Here is a 13275-nt window from a genome sequence, read left to right on the forward strand (position 1 = left end):
CCCTCCTGCCAGTCCCCTCTCTGTCTACCAAAGTGGACTGCAGTTATTTGCAGTCAATTACCTTGGTTCAGGGTAGACTTTGGAATATGTGACTTTTTCCTGACAATTGCACCCCACTCCCCAGTGCTTTGGGATATCTAGTCCTGCAGCCTGCTTGGGAGGTGGCTCTGGCATGGTCATGCTGTGCTTCTCGGCTCTGCCCTACTTTATGGGTGCCCTACAGGACTCTCTCTTTGTTATCACCAACAAAAGCAGGACTAAGTTCAAGAGAAGTGGGGCAAATCTTCTAAGTTACCCGTTCTCTAATTTTTAAGGTAGGCCTAAATTGGACCATTTCTGACTGAAACAGTGATGGCAACAGCAGTTTCACTGACACTGATAACAGCAATTCTAGCCAGCCCTTTGCTGCGCCTCTCCCACAGTTGTAAACACTACAGAAATAGAAAGAAATGCAATTTCCCACTCCTCGAGAAGGAACGTTTCAGCAGTGCAGCTGGGCCCCTGGGGGAAAGGAAGCCAAAATGTGCAGAAACTATAATAAAAAAGACATAATGTAAAAGTTAATGCTTTTTGATAGACAGAAAGAGCTCATCAGTGGCGAGGCTGTGGGTTGCCATGGTGACAGGGCTGCACACCAGGCTGCGAGGCCTGCCAGCGCTCCCTCCACCGCCCTGGTCTCGGGCTCCAAGGGAATTACTGCGCTGCTCCGGATAAACACACCAGCGACTGTTTGCTGCCGGCTCCAGACAATGTGGGACAAGGGAAAAATTGATCTGGACTGACACGTTTTAAGTGCTGGCACCCTGTTAAGCTGTAATCGAGCCCAAAACATGCCTAGGTTATCTCCATCATCAGTGAAATGGCACAAAAATTCCTGCTTGGCCTTTAGCGCTATCCCAGCCTCAGCTCACACTGAGCGCAGGAAAGCAGGGAGCAGAGCAGAGATTTTCTGCTTTGTCAGCATCTGCTTTGGATTCCCCATATACCATTGGACACAAGCTGGAGCAGCCTCAAGACTGCCATGACTTTCCTTCGTCCTCTTCTAGCCTCAGGATCTAGGCCAGTCCAAATTAGATGAGTTTGTTCTTTGGACATATCCGTATCAGTTGTGTTAAAAGGTTATAATAGTTACACATAGCTATTTAAGTGGGCTCAGAGTGAAATTACCAGTTGTTGATAGGCATTGGGTGAACGTGATAGCCCGTGAGTGATACTACAGAAACCCGGGAGGAAAGTCCCAGAGAAATGGAGCTGTTCATGTACTCTCACCTGCAGCTACATCACAGAATCATAAAATCATTTTGGTTGGAAAGGACCTTTAAGATCATCAAGTCCAACCGTTAACCCAGCACTGCCAAGTCCATCACTAAACCATGTCCCTAAGCACCACATCTACTCGTCTTTTAAATACCTCCAGGGATGGTGACTCCACCACTTCCCTGGGCAGCCTGTTCCAATGCTTGATAACTCTTTCCGTGAATAAATTTTTCCTGATATCCAATCTAAACCTCCCCTGGTGCAACTTGAGGCCGTTTCCTCTCATCCTATCGCTTGTTATTTGGGAGAAGAGACCAACACCCACCTCACTACAACCTCCTTTCAGGTAGTCGTAGAGAGCGATACGGTCTCCCTTGAGACTCCCTTTCTTCAGGCTAAACAACCCCAGTTCCCTCAGCCGCTCCTCATAAGACTTGTGCTCTATATGAAAAGCCACCTGGCAGCTAGACCCTTCTGTGACGTGGGGAGAAAAAAAGCCTCTGAGGGAGAGCTGCACTTTAAGAGGACTGGATGGGGGAAACTGCTCAGAGGGCTGGGCAAGATGCAGTCGTGTGCCTGAACGGGGACATGTCCCCCCCACAGAAGTTTGCCTGTGTCTGTGTGAGCATGTTCTCATGTGCTCAACAGTTTTTCCCAGTTCCCTCGACTGTCACCCTAGCAGAGTCCAGCCCCACAAAACTGATCACTCCTTGTCAGACACCTTTATTGCTATTTATTCACTAACACGTAACTTCCTACTACCCCATTCCCTCCCCACAGGCTTCTTTCTTTTCTGTGTAAGTCCTCTCTCTTGTTAACTCTTCTCCAACCATGCATTCACTCTTTCTCCCCGCTATCTTTCCCTTAGTTTCACACCCCATGAATATCAATGAATCCCCAGATGTGCATTTCTTGCCAGATATCGCCCACGGCCCAGCAACTGCATTCACCTGTTGTTCTTCCCCACCGTATCCAAGGGTTTCCCCAGCACAACGTACAGCCCTTCCCCACAGCGCTCCAAACAAAGTGTTTAAGCAGTTCTGCACTGCTGCTCCACCACTGCAAATACTTGTCTAGTTCCAAAGCGAAGAGCTGTTAAGTGATTAGAAGCAGTAACCAAATAACAAGCTTTATTTTGTGTTTTGTGTAATGGTCTATATATGCAAAAATGAGCACATTTGTGGTTAGATAAAATGATCAATAGTATGGTCCAGGCCAATTTGGGGCACAAAGTATAGTTTTAAAGATTATAGAAATTCTCTTTAAACTTGCCTATTTTATAACCACACATGCACACAAAAATGTTTTTAAAAACAATATTATGGTTGTAAAATCCAGTACTGAACAGGACACGACAAAAAAAGAACTGTCTGTGCCACTTGATGTACCTTCCCTTTGTTCTGTGTTTCATGCTCACATGCTAATTGGTAAACAGGATCCTGCCTTACCAGGTGCGTGAGACAGCATCTGCTGTCCGGAAAGATCAGGATGATGAGAATCCTGTTTCACCTGTTGAAGAAGCTTTTGGTGAAAATCCTGGCTGAAGACGCTTACTTTTTTAGATGAGACTGGACAGCAGCCACAGGGCTGGGACCCAGTTAATTCCCAGGGAGAAAAATAGTGGAGGTACAACAGGTTGTTGGAGAGAAAGGATAATCTTCTGAGGATTAAGATGATGAAAGCTGTCCTGAAGAGCTGGAGACTATCTGTCACAGAATTCTTCTGTGATGCCAGGCAAGATGCTTAAAACTTTTTATAGATGAGCAGCAACTCAGTATGGGTCCTTCTGAGGCCTCGTTTGCAGAACTGCTGCAACCAAAATCCATGGGAGCTCTGCTTTGAGAAATGAGGTCTCAGCTGCCATTTAACTGTTCTCTCCAGAATATACCAACCTTCTATCTCATAAAGACATGATATTTTCTAAGACTACGAAGCACACATATAACTGTGGTAAGAACCATAAAAAAGCCTCCTGTGCCTGTCAAGAAATTCGTGATACCAAAGAGTGAGACTAGAGGGTTCAAAGCTCTAGAGAGGGACACAACCAGAGTGATTCAAGTGCCCCAGAAAAATAGACATCTAGTACCACTTTCCCGTTTTCAATGCATTAAACTGAAGGACTAGTGGGTATCACTTAGAGTCCATGTGAAATTTTTGCCCTTTTGGTTCTGGAGGCGATAGAGGACATCCTAGGACAACCAAACCAGCCACTGCCTGGACACAGGCAATCACGTCTTCTTTCCCACACTCTTTTACTCAGCTTGTCAGCAGAATCCTGGTTTCTTCCCCTGCTTCTGGCCTTCCTCTTCCTTGCCCAGGCTGGCTCCCACATTTCCCTACCTCAATCTGACTCTCTTCCCCCCAGCTTCTCCTCCAGTCTCAGTATTTCTGCCTCCCCAGTTCCCTTGGTCCATCTCTTCTGCAGAGCACCTCATTTCTCCTCTCCTGGCTCCTTCCCAGGCCCAAATCTCTTCCTCCTGCCATACTGACTCCAGGTTTCATCTTCCTTATGTGCACATTCACAGGTCCACTGTCTCTAAACCTCTCATTTTGTCCAGAACATTTCCCCACTTTCTTTTTGAGCTCTCAGAACTTTTTGCCCAACCCTCACTCCAACCTCCATGCCTAAATTGTTTGTCTTGGGCCACTTCAGGTCTCCTCCTGCCTTCTAGATCTGGCTCGTATTGTCTTCACCTCCATACTTGATGGCCCCTTAGAGCACAGCAGTCAGGCGTCCTGCACTGAGCCCTGGGGCCCAGCTAGCCTCAGCCTGGAGAAAACAGGACGGAGCAGTGAAGGAAAGACCACCACTCCTCCTGCCACTTGAGGCTGGAACAATTCAGTTACTCTCTGAAAGCAGCGTATGAGCAGTCTGGTCACGTGCAACAGCTCCAGTAGGAGCAAGATGAGGCAGTGGAGCACATGCAGGCACCTCCATTAGCGTTGGACAAAGCATCCTCAGTAGGAACTGAATCTCCAGGAATTTTAGCTGTAGTTTGCACTCTTGGACCCACCTCCCTAAGAAAGTGAGGTAAGTGTTGAGTATTTGGGGTCCACACTGCCCACGCTGCCTGTGTCTGAGCAAGCCCATGCCATGTGCGTGAAGTACTGAGGCCTGAGCAACAGGCCCCAAACCAAAGTTCACCTCTAGATGAACCTCCAACCACATGTTATATAATATTAGTATCTGATCATTAGTGAAATATGCATGATCATTAATGAAAGATGTAGCTCAGGTAAAATATAATCATTAGTGAAGATGAAAAGTCATGAGACTGTATCCATGTCATGAGAATGTCTCTGTCTTTCATTGTTTAGAGGCAGATTGTCAAGGCCATGAAACCAGATGTCCGGCCTTGTCTGGGAACATGTGGTCAGAGACAAATAGATAAACTCCCTTAGTTCCTCCTTGAGCCCTGGCCAGGCTTTGGGTGGCAGCTAACAGGAGTGTGAAACCAGATGTTTCCACATTTGAAGTTATGTAAGCTTGTTTATTCAATAATATAAAAGCTGGACCCTCTTACAGCAACTTTGGACACCACACCTACGAGTGGACGCACTGCATGGAACCTCCCAATTGCTGGGAAAGGCTCTCCAAATCCTCGCTGCAGCCGGGGCTCCCCAGCAACCGTGGATCTGGATGATGGTAACATATTAAGGCAATCGGTGATGTATCTTTCTTAATCACTATGCTTAATTCTATGTAGTAATGATTAGGTGCATTACCTTGCTTTGTTTTGTTCTTGTTGTGTTATTTCCCTTATTATTTTATTGTTGCTTTCTTTCTTTTTTTGCTGCTTTAAACTAAAGTAAAAGTAAGGTTATTTTTTGAACCTGGTGTCTGTGTCCTTCATGCTGACCCTGTCCATTGGCAAAACAGTGTGCCACCCCATTGCCCTCCAAGAGGGGAGTGCTCCCGCGCGCAGGGCAGTAACAGCGTGACTGCACTCAGGGGGCTCCCCTTGTGCTCCCACCCTTCTGCAACAGCTTTCAAAGCTCTGACTCTGCTCCCGATGTGAGCGTGGGGGCCTGAAAACCTGTTAGCAGGTGCTGTCCCTTCCTAGCCCCTCTGCGGCAAACTTGCAAAGGGCCGGCGTGCTCGCTCCATTGGGCTGCGCCTGTTTTTTTGGCAGTCACGGGGCAGAAATCAAACTTTGAAGCAAATGAAAAATTGTTAATGAATGCTAGGAGTAATTTCCACACGAGTCTCCCTCCTCCCGGGCGCTGATGAGCACTAATATTTAATTGAGTGCAGCCCTCTGCCGGCACCGAGCAGCAGCCTGCCATGGCTGGTGGCCGGTGTGGCCGCTCGCTCTCCCGAGCCTCCCTCCGCTCCAGCTGCGAGCGCGTCCCAGGAGAGGACAACCCTCAGAGCGCTGTATATATGCACCATCAATTACTGTTATTAACTCAGGCTCAACGCATAGGTCAGGGACTGCAAATCCAAGTGTCACTGGCATAGGAATGATTATTACCAGATGCTAATTCTCATTAATATATGCTAATCACTGCTGCATGCCAATACGCTCAGTGAGCATGAGTGTCAGGCCAAAGTCACTGGACTGGAGAGGAGCTGCTCTCCTCCACCGGTGCCACCTCACCACTCACACCAAGAGCTGCCACCGTGGCTGCTCTGTGTTCATGGCGCTGGTCTTCTCCACCGCCGCCATCCCACCTCCTGAGCTGAGGAGCAGCCCCTCACTTCCTCGTCCCCCAGCCCCAAGACCTTGCCCTGGCAGAGGTTTGATTCAGGCAGGAGACAAGTGTCTCCGAGCTCCACCTGTGCCAGGGCAGGAGGCTGCTGCTCACCTCACCACAGGGGATGTAGCAGTTACGGCCCCCGGCTAAAGACGGGCTGATGTTTTGTGAGGGAACGGATCACACAGGTTTCTAACAGAAACCCACGCACAGGTTTTAAACTTTAAAATCCTTTGCCTGAACATGTCTCCCAGGACACGCAGCATCAGCAGCGCCAGGAGCAGCTGAACCAGGCAGCCCTCGCCCCGGCCGGGAGAGGCGCCCTGGGAGCCCGCCGGCGGAGGGGCTGAGGGGAGGCCCCGGCCGCAGCGCCCTTCCCGCCCGCCGACAGGGCGCCAACGGCCCCGCAGCCTCCCCTCAGGGCCGGCGCCTCAGCCGTGCCCCCCCTCCCCCGCCCCGCCGGCGGGCGGCGGTTGCGCAGGGCGGCGGGGCGGCCCCGGCCCCGCGGCGGGCGCTGAGGAGGTTGCGGGCGCTGTGGCTGTCGGCGCCCGGCGCGGCGAGGAGCCGCGGGCGGCGGCGGGAGGGCGGGCTGCGGGGCGGGCGGTGCGCGGCGGCCGGCAGCGCTGAGCCCCGATAGGCGGCGGCGGGCCATGTTGGTGCTGCCGCCGCTGCCGCTGCCGCTGCTGGCGCCGAGCCGCTGAAGCTCGGCGGAGGGGCTCGTCGGCTCTCGCACGCAGTGGCGGCAGCAGAGCGCGTCGCGTCGAGCGGAGCGAGCGGGGAGGAGGAGGAGGAGAAGAAGGAGGAGGAGGAGGAGGAGGAAGGGGAGGGGGGATCTTCTCGGTGAGGATGCCCGGAGCGGCTGCAGGGACGGCGGCGACAGGCTCGTCAGGAGCGGCAGCAGCGGGGATGCTCCCGGCTCAGGAGGCGGCCAAGATCTACCACACCAACTACGTGCGGAACTCGCGGGCCATCGGCGTGCTCTGGGCCATCTTCACGATCTGCTTTGCCATCGTCAACGTGGTGTGCTTCATCCAGCCCTACTGGATCGGGGACGGCGTGGACACCCCGCAGGCGGGCTACTTCGGGCTCTTCCACTACTGCATCGGCAACGGCTTCAGCCGGGAACTCACCTGCCGGGGCAGCTTCACGGACTTCTCCAGCCTGCCCTCGGGAGCCTTCAAAGCTGCCTCCTTCTTCATCGGGCTCTCGATGATGCTCATCATCGCTTGCATCGTCTGCTTCATCCTCTTCTTCTTCTGCAACACAGCCACCGTCTACAAGATCTGTGCCTGGATGCAGCTGACCTCGGGTGAGTGGGGGCAGCGGCCCCGGCCCTGCGGGGGAGCTCCGCGCCGCCCTGCCCGGCCCTGCCCAGCCCGGCCCCGCGGGGGACACGGGCGGCTCTGAGGAAACTTGCGGCGCCGGCGGCCGCCCGGGCCGGGAGCGGGTAGGGGGAGCGGCGGGGGCGGGCGGCGCCGGCCCGGGGTGCCCCGTGGGGCAGGTGGTGCTCGGGGGCGGGGGGGGCCGGGACGCCTCAGCAGCGCTGCAGAGCGGGGCCGGTGCCTGCCCCGGGCCGCCCCACCGCCCGCGGGGGTACCGAGCGTGGGCCGAGGTCAGGCTCAGCCCTTGGCCCCTCACACCCCGCCGAGGAGCAGGGCTGCCCGGAGAAATTGTCCGGCTTCGGCCTGTGAACCGACCCGTGAGCATCAAACAGCCCCAGGGAGGGCTGGCGGGCAGCGGCAGCCCCAGGCTGTCCTCCAGCGCTAGGTCTGTCGATAGAGGTCAGGAGAAAATGGCAGTGGGGGCCATGGAGACACCTCGAGCAGGTGACGGTGGGTGAAGGCAAGTGCCAGCCTGTTGAAGGTTAGTACCGAGCCCAGGTTTCCACCTGGTCAAGGCAGAGCCCACTGCGGTTCAGTGGGCAGGGATGGTGAGGTCTTCTGCTGGCCAACTGGAAGGGCAGCTGAGGTCACTGGATGCTACATGCATGAGTTTTGGTTGGGGTCTGTTCCCCCTGTTCAGAAGGTTTGTTTTCCTCGGTATGTGAGGAGTGTAAAGAAAAAAAATTTCATTTCAGTTGCTGGTTTTGACTCAGACGGTCTCCTGACTTCATTTGACTTTCCCCATCACATCCAGTGTCTCCCTGGGGAAAGCGCGTGATAAGAGAGAGGGAGAACACCAGGACATCCCTTTTTGCCTTTCCAACACAGCTTTCCCTCTGAATTAGTAGAGAACTGGTGATTTGCATGCAGCTGGGAGGCAGAGGAGGGGAAAAGAATGGTCTGTAGAGTTGAGATAGTAATAAAATCCATTTTAGTGAGATAGAAAAGTTCAAGTCTTCAATAATTTAAAAAAAAAAAAGTCTAAAATCAAAGCTTTCTACTTGTCTACCTGATAAAACCCTGAAATTGGGAAGTTTTGGCTTTGCAAGAGTAAGCTGTTAGGGAAAAAGAGCAAAATGTCTCCAAAATCAGCTCACTGTCACTTTTTCAGTTCCCTTAATTGACCTACATTCATTTCAGTTTCTGAGCAATAATTCTGAGTTGTTTGCTGAGCAGCTTCAACATTATTCAATTTGCCACCTAGTCTGTGAGGCTTAGTGGAAATTTCTGGTTTGTATGAAGCAGCTTTAACCATTTCTCTCTGTGATGCTGTTTTTATGTGTATTATATATATATTTATGCTGTTTCCATCACTTAAGTTTCCGTATGGTTTCGTTATCACTTGAGGATTGATCTGCAGTCACTTGAGGTTTGCAGATTTTTTTCCCCGATTCCAGTGAGACTGGGTTTGGGTTCATTATCTCTGCATTGGGAATCCTCTTTGATGCTGGTAGCTACTTTGTACAGTAACACGCATTCTGATATGGTCCTGTTAATTGTACACAGTCATGTCACTTGGCTCCAGGCAGAGCAAACTCTTTCATCTTTGCACCACTGACGTCTCCTCTGCTCCAGTAAGGACTTTGCTTTCAGCTGTCTCCTCTCCTTATGGCTCCGCTGGTAAAAGATGGCATGAAAAGAATATTCACTGGTTTGGTGCATCCTCAGCCTGTTTTGTTCATGTCCAGTATGCAGTAGCACAATTTCCAAATCCCTTACACTTTCCAACACCAGAGATAATGGTGTCTTATTTATATGGTTCCACTGCTTCACGCCAACAGCAGCTAGTGCAAGGTAGATAAAAGTGAATCTGATTCCTTTACTGTGTTTCTGCACAGGTGTATAATAATGTTTAGAAACCACTGCATGCAGCTGATGTACAGGAGCCCAACCAGTCTATACTGTGCTGCACGTGTGCAGGTGTGACACCGAAGATATGTTTTTAGGCAAAATAACACAGAATTTTTGTCATCTCCAAAGCTGGTAGATGCACTGTTGGCATTAAAAGTCAACAAAAGGAGTTTTACGTCAACAGCAGAATAACTTTTCAGACTGCATACCACCAGAATTAAAATAAGAGGGGAATACGTGTATAGCCAAGTGGTTATTGGCCATCTTTCTCGGTTTGTACGTGAATGCCCTGGAAGAACTGGAACATTGAAAGAGCCTGACTTTGTTGTTTGCTGAATGTTGTACCATAATTCAGCATTTACCTGACTGTTTATTTCTGTCTTACCTCAAAAAAGTTTCCTCAAAGGGAGAGAAAATTACCAGAAAATCCATATTGGTTCGGGTTGCATCCTTTGAAGAAGAAAGCAATGGTGGTAGGACAGAAGGATGACTTGGAATAAAATGTGCAGGACAAGAGAGTTATAATGAGTTCTGACAGGTTTTCTATGAGCTATATGACCTACTTCTGTTATTATTTTACTGTTTTGATAGTATAAGTAACAGGCAATAATAAGCTTAAGATGCTTATCTAACAAATGACAATATAGTAATGTCATCTGCATATGCATGTAGTCCTGTGTAGTAGAGGGACAAAATTGAACCTGAAGTAGTAAAATAAACAAGTATGAGAGTATAGCTTTGATTTTGCTTGCTATTATGTAGCTTAGTAGTGTTAGCATTCAGTTAGATCATATAATAATACTTAAAATTGATGTAATTTAAGTCTCCTTAGAAGTTTTTTGATGTGGGATCATGCTTGATTTAGGATTGCGAATAAAAGCTTAGGAACTGATTTCTTCAGAAGAAAGATTTTGATCACATTCTGTCCTGCATGAGTCATTGTAAATTGTCAGCATGATATAGCTCTTGTTTTGAAGAGGTGTTTTTTAAATAAGGAAAAGATAAACAATATCTTGGACACATGCATTTTCAATCCTTGTTGCTATCTAATAATGTCTATGACATAATTAAGCAGAAAAATCCTACGAACAAAGCTATTTCCTTTGTGTACGTGAGGACAACATACATTAGACTCCCTTAGGATTTTGACATGGCTTAGGCTGCTGCTTTTGTTCCACGTGCATCTTGCTGTTAGGGTACACTTGGTATCTTGAGAGCCAGTGCTGGCAGCCTTGTTCTTCATCCTCTAGTCTCCCCTTCTGCAATTTCAAAATTATATGTACAAGCACTTGCACGTACACTTGTCTAATTTGAGCAACTGCATGAACACAAACACTTAGTGAAAGCATTAGAAATGAGGTTTTAGTGCTCTTTACTACCCTGCATCTAAAGTTTGCAAGGAACCTCACAAATAAAGACACTTCTTGAGATTTTTTCCTTTATAAGTTAAATAAATTAAACACTTCTGTCATTGTGATTTTTTTTATTACTAGCCATTTGTCATTACTTTTTTTCTTTACTAGGACATGGCAAGTTACAGGAAAGAGAAAAGTAGAGAAAGCAAAAGAAAGGCATAGAAATGTCCCATGAACAAGTAGGATGAAACCAATAGATATGTTTTTCAGGAGATGCCTAAGCCCATGCCCACCATAGGAGCACAGCTGAACAAAACAACATAAAACCTCTGTACTTTCTTGTACTACAGATGCATCTAGTCCAGTGATCTCCAACAGTGGTCTGTACCATGATCCCTCAGAAGCATCAGAGCAACGAACGCTCATTTTGCCCTTGGTACTCTCTGTCCTCCAGCACTTGTGTTCAGGGATTTTAAAAGCTCTCACTGCAATTTCGTTTTTATGACTTTGGTCACTTTTTGAACCTGTGTAAACTTTTAGTGTTTACAGTACCCCAGAGCAAGGAGTTCCACAGCTTAATATGTGTTGTGTGAAGATTCATTAGGGTTTTTTTATGTTTTAAACCTTGTACCTGCCCATTTCATTTGATCCCTCCAGCTCATGTATTGGAAGAGTCTGTGAACAGGGGACTCCCAGAGACCTTCCCTGTGCTTGTCCTGATTGTACCTTTGCTGTATCCTCAGTTACCTGTTTCTGAGACCTGATGAATCTTTGGCTTCTTAGTCATTCTATAGTCGTTAGGTTGTACCATGCCTGTGATCATCCCTGCTGCTCTGCCCACAGCCATTTCCAGTCTACTGGATCCTTTCAGAGGTGGTGGGACCAGAACTACAGGCAATATTCAAGACAGAAGAACCAGCCATTTATACAGTGGCATAATAATATTCTCTCTTTCACTCTTTGTTCCTTTCCTAGTAATTCCTAATACTCCCTTTTTCAGTGTTAGTGAGCAGTGGCTGATGTTTTCACAGAACTACCTATTATAACCCCAAGATCTCAGTCCTGAAGTGGTAATAGTCACCTTGGAGCACATCATTTTGTGTAGTTAGTTTTTTTCCCCTCAAAGAAACGACTTCATATTTGTTTATATCTACATTGACTTTTAATTTGCCTTTTTCTTGCCTAGTCACTCGGTATTGTAAAGTCTTCCTTCATAGTCAGCCCTTACATTAGCTACCCTGAATGAATATCAGCAGCAAACTTTGTCACCTCACCATTTACCCTGTTTTCCAGCTCATTTATAAATAAGCGAGCAGCTCCCAAGTTCCAGCACAGATCCCTGCAGGACTCCACCATTGACCTCTCTCCGCTTGGAAAATTGACAGTATTCTCCTACCATCTGTTTCTAATTATTTATCCTTGCAAGGACATTTATTTTTATCCTCTGGTGGTTTAGTTTTTTTAAGACTTACAAATGACAGATTTATCAAATGTCTTTTGGAAATCCAAGTGGACTTTGTTAACGAAAATTTCCACGGTACTCATTATTTTTTACTTCTTTGGAGAACTCTAGTAGTTTTGTGAAAAATGACTTAAGAGAGGTGTGTTGGTCCTACCTTACTTCCTTTCATCGCACAAATATGCCATGTTTGTGCACGTGCCGTCATACTCTGTTGTCTTTCATAGTTCTTACTGATTTACGTGGTGCAGACATCAGTCTTTCTGTGGTTCCCCAGGTCTTCCCTGGAGCTGTTCTAAATCAGTTTTTAAAAGTGGTTTCATATTACTCAGTGGCTAGTTCTTTGGAGCCAAAGCAACCGTAGGAGAGAGTTTATTACATGCCCCAGTTAAAAGTTCATTTAAAACAGGGAATTGTTTTGGAATTAAAAGGTGAAATTCTTCATTGCAGCTGTGTTGTTGTTTGCCTTTGTACTTGAAATGAGTCTGTAAGACCAGGTGACTTTTATATAAGAGTCTTAAAAGGCTTGACCTTGATGCTCTTGCTCCCTTTGTTACTGCTGTTCGTCAGATCTTGGTATAGGGGTAAATTCCAGAGGGCTAGAAAAAACCCCAGTCTTGAACCAGTGTTTGAGGAGGGTGTCTAGTGGAGTCGGACAAGGATCTTGTTTGTAGCCTCAGTATCCTTAACAATTAGTTGGGAGAGTAATATGCATTTATGACTGCTGAACTTTGCTGGTGGGAGAATTATGGAAATTAGGTCTTATGGAAAACGGTTATTTAGAAGAGAAATTAGAGGCTGTGGTAGATGAGCATCTGCATGTGAGCCCTCACTGCAGTGCTGCACTTCAGAAGCCCAATGTGGTCCTTAAATATGTACGCAAAAAATGGGACTGGCGTTGCCCACAGTGGTTCCCGGGCCTGCTCTGTCCAGGTCAAACATCCGTCAAGACTCCCTGTCAAGTACAAAGTAGAAAGGGTTTCAGGACTGATTTAAATAAATGAAAGAAGAAGAGCTAAAAGGATGAATTTTCTTGCTACTCAAAAGAAGATTAAAAATTGACAGATGATGGTGTATGACGACCTACGGGGGGAGATTTCAAGTTGTGTAGTGCTCCTTAACTTGACAAATGCTGTGTTTGGAAGCTGAAGTTACACAAATTTGCATTAGCCGTGAGGTATATACATTTGTAACCTGTTAAGTTTCATTTGTTAATTATCTTTACTGTGGTTTCTTCTTCACTTAAAGTCATTACCTAAGATTGAGTGCCTCT

General features: G+C 47.8%; 1 protein-coding gene across 1 annotated transcript in view; it reads left to right on the forward strand.

The window, feature by feature from the left end:
- Nucleotides 1–6801: 6801 nt before the first annotated feature.
- LHFPL3 (LHFPL tetraspan subfamily member 3) overlaps nt 6802–13275 on the forward strand; it is a 189714-nt gene continuing 183240 nt past the window's right edge. Inside the window, exon 1 of the mRNA XM_068400606.1 lies at nt 6802–7264. Within this exon, the coding sequence (XP_068256707.1) occupies nt 6802–7264 (463 nt within the window). The remainder of the gene's footprint in view (nt 7265–13275) is intronic.

Source organism: Nyctibius grandis, chromosome 5 (assembly GCF_013368605.1).
Source record: "Nyctibius grandis isolate bNycGra1 chromosome 5, bNycGra1.pri, whole genome shotgun sequence".
Lineage (NCBI taxonomy): Eukaryota > Metazoa > Chordata > Aves > Nyctibiiformes > Nyctibiidae > Nyctibius > Nyctibius grandis.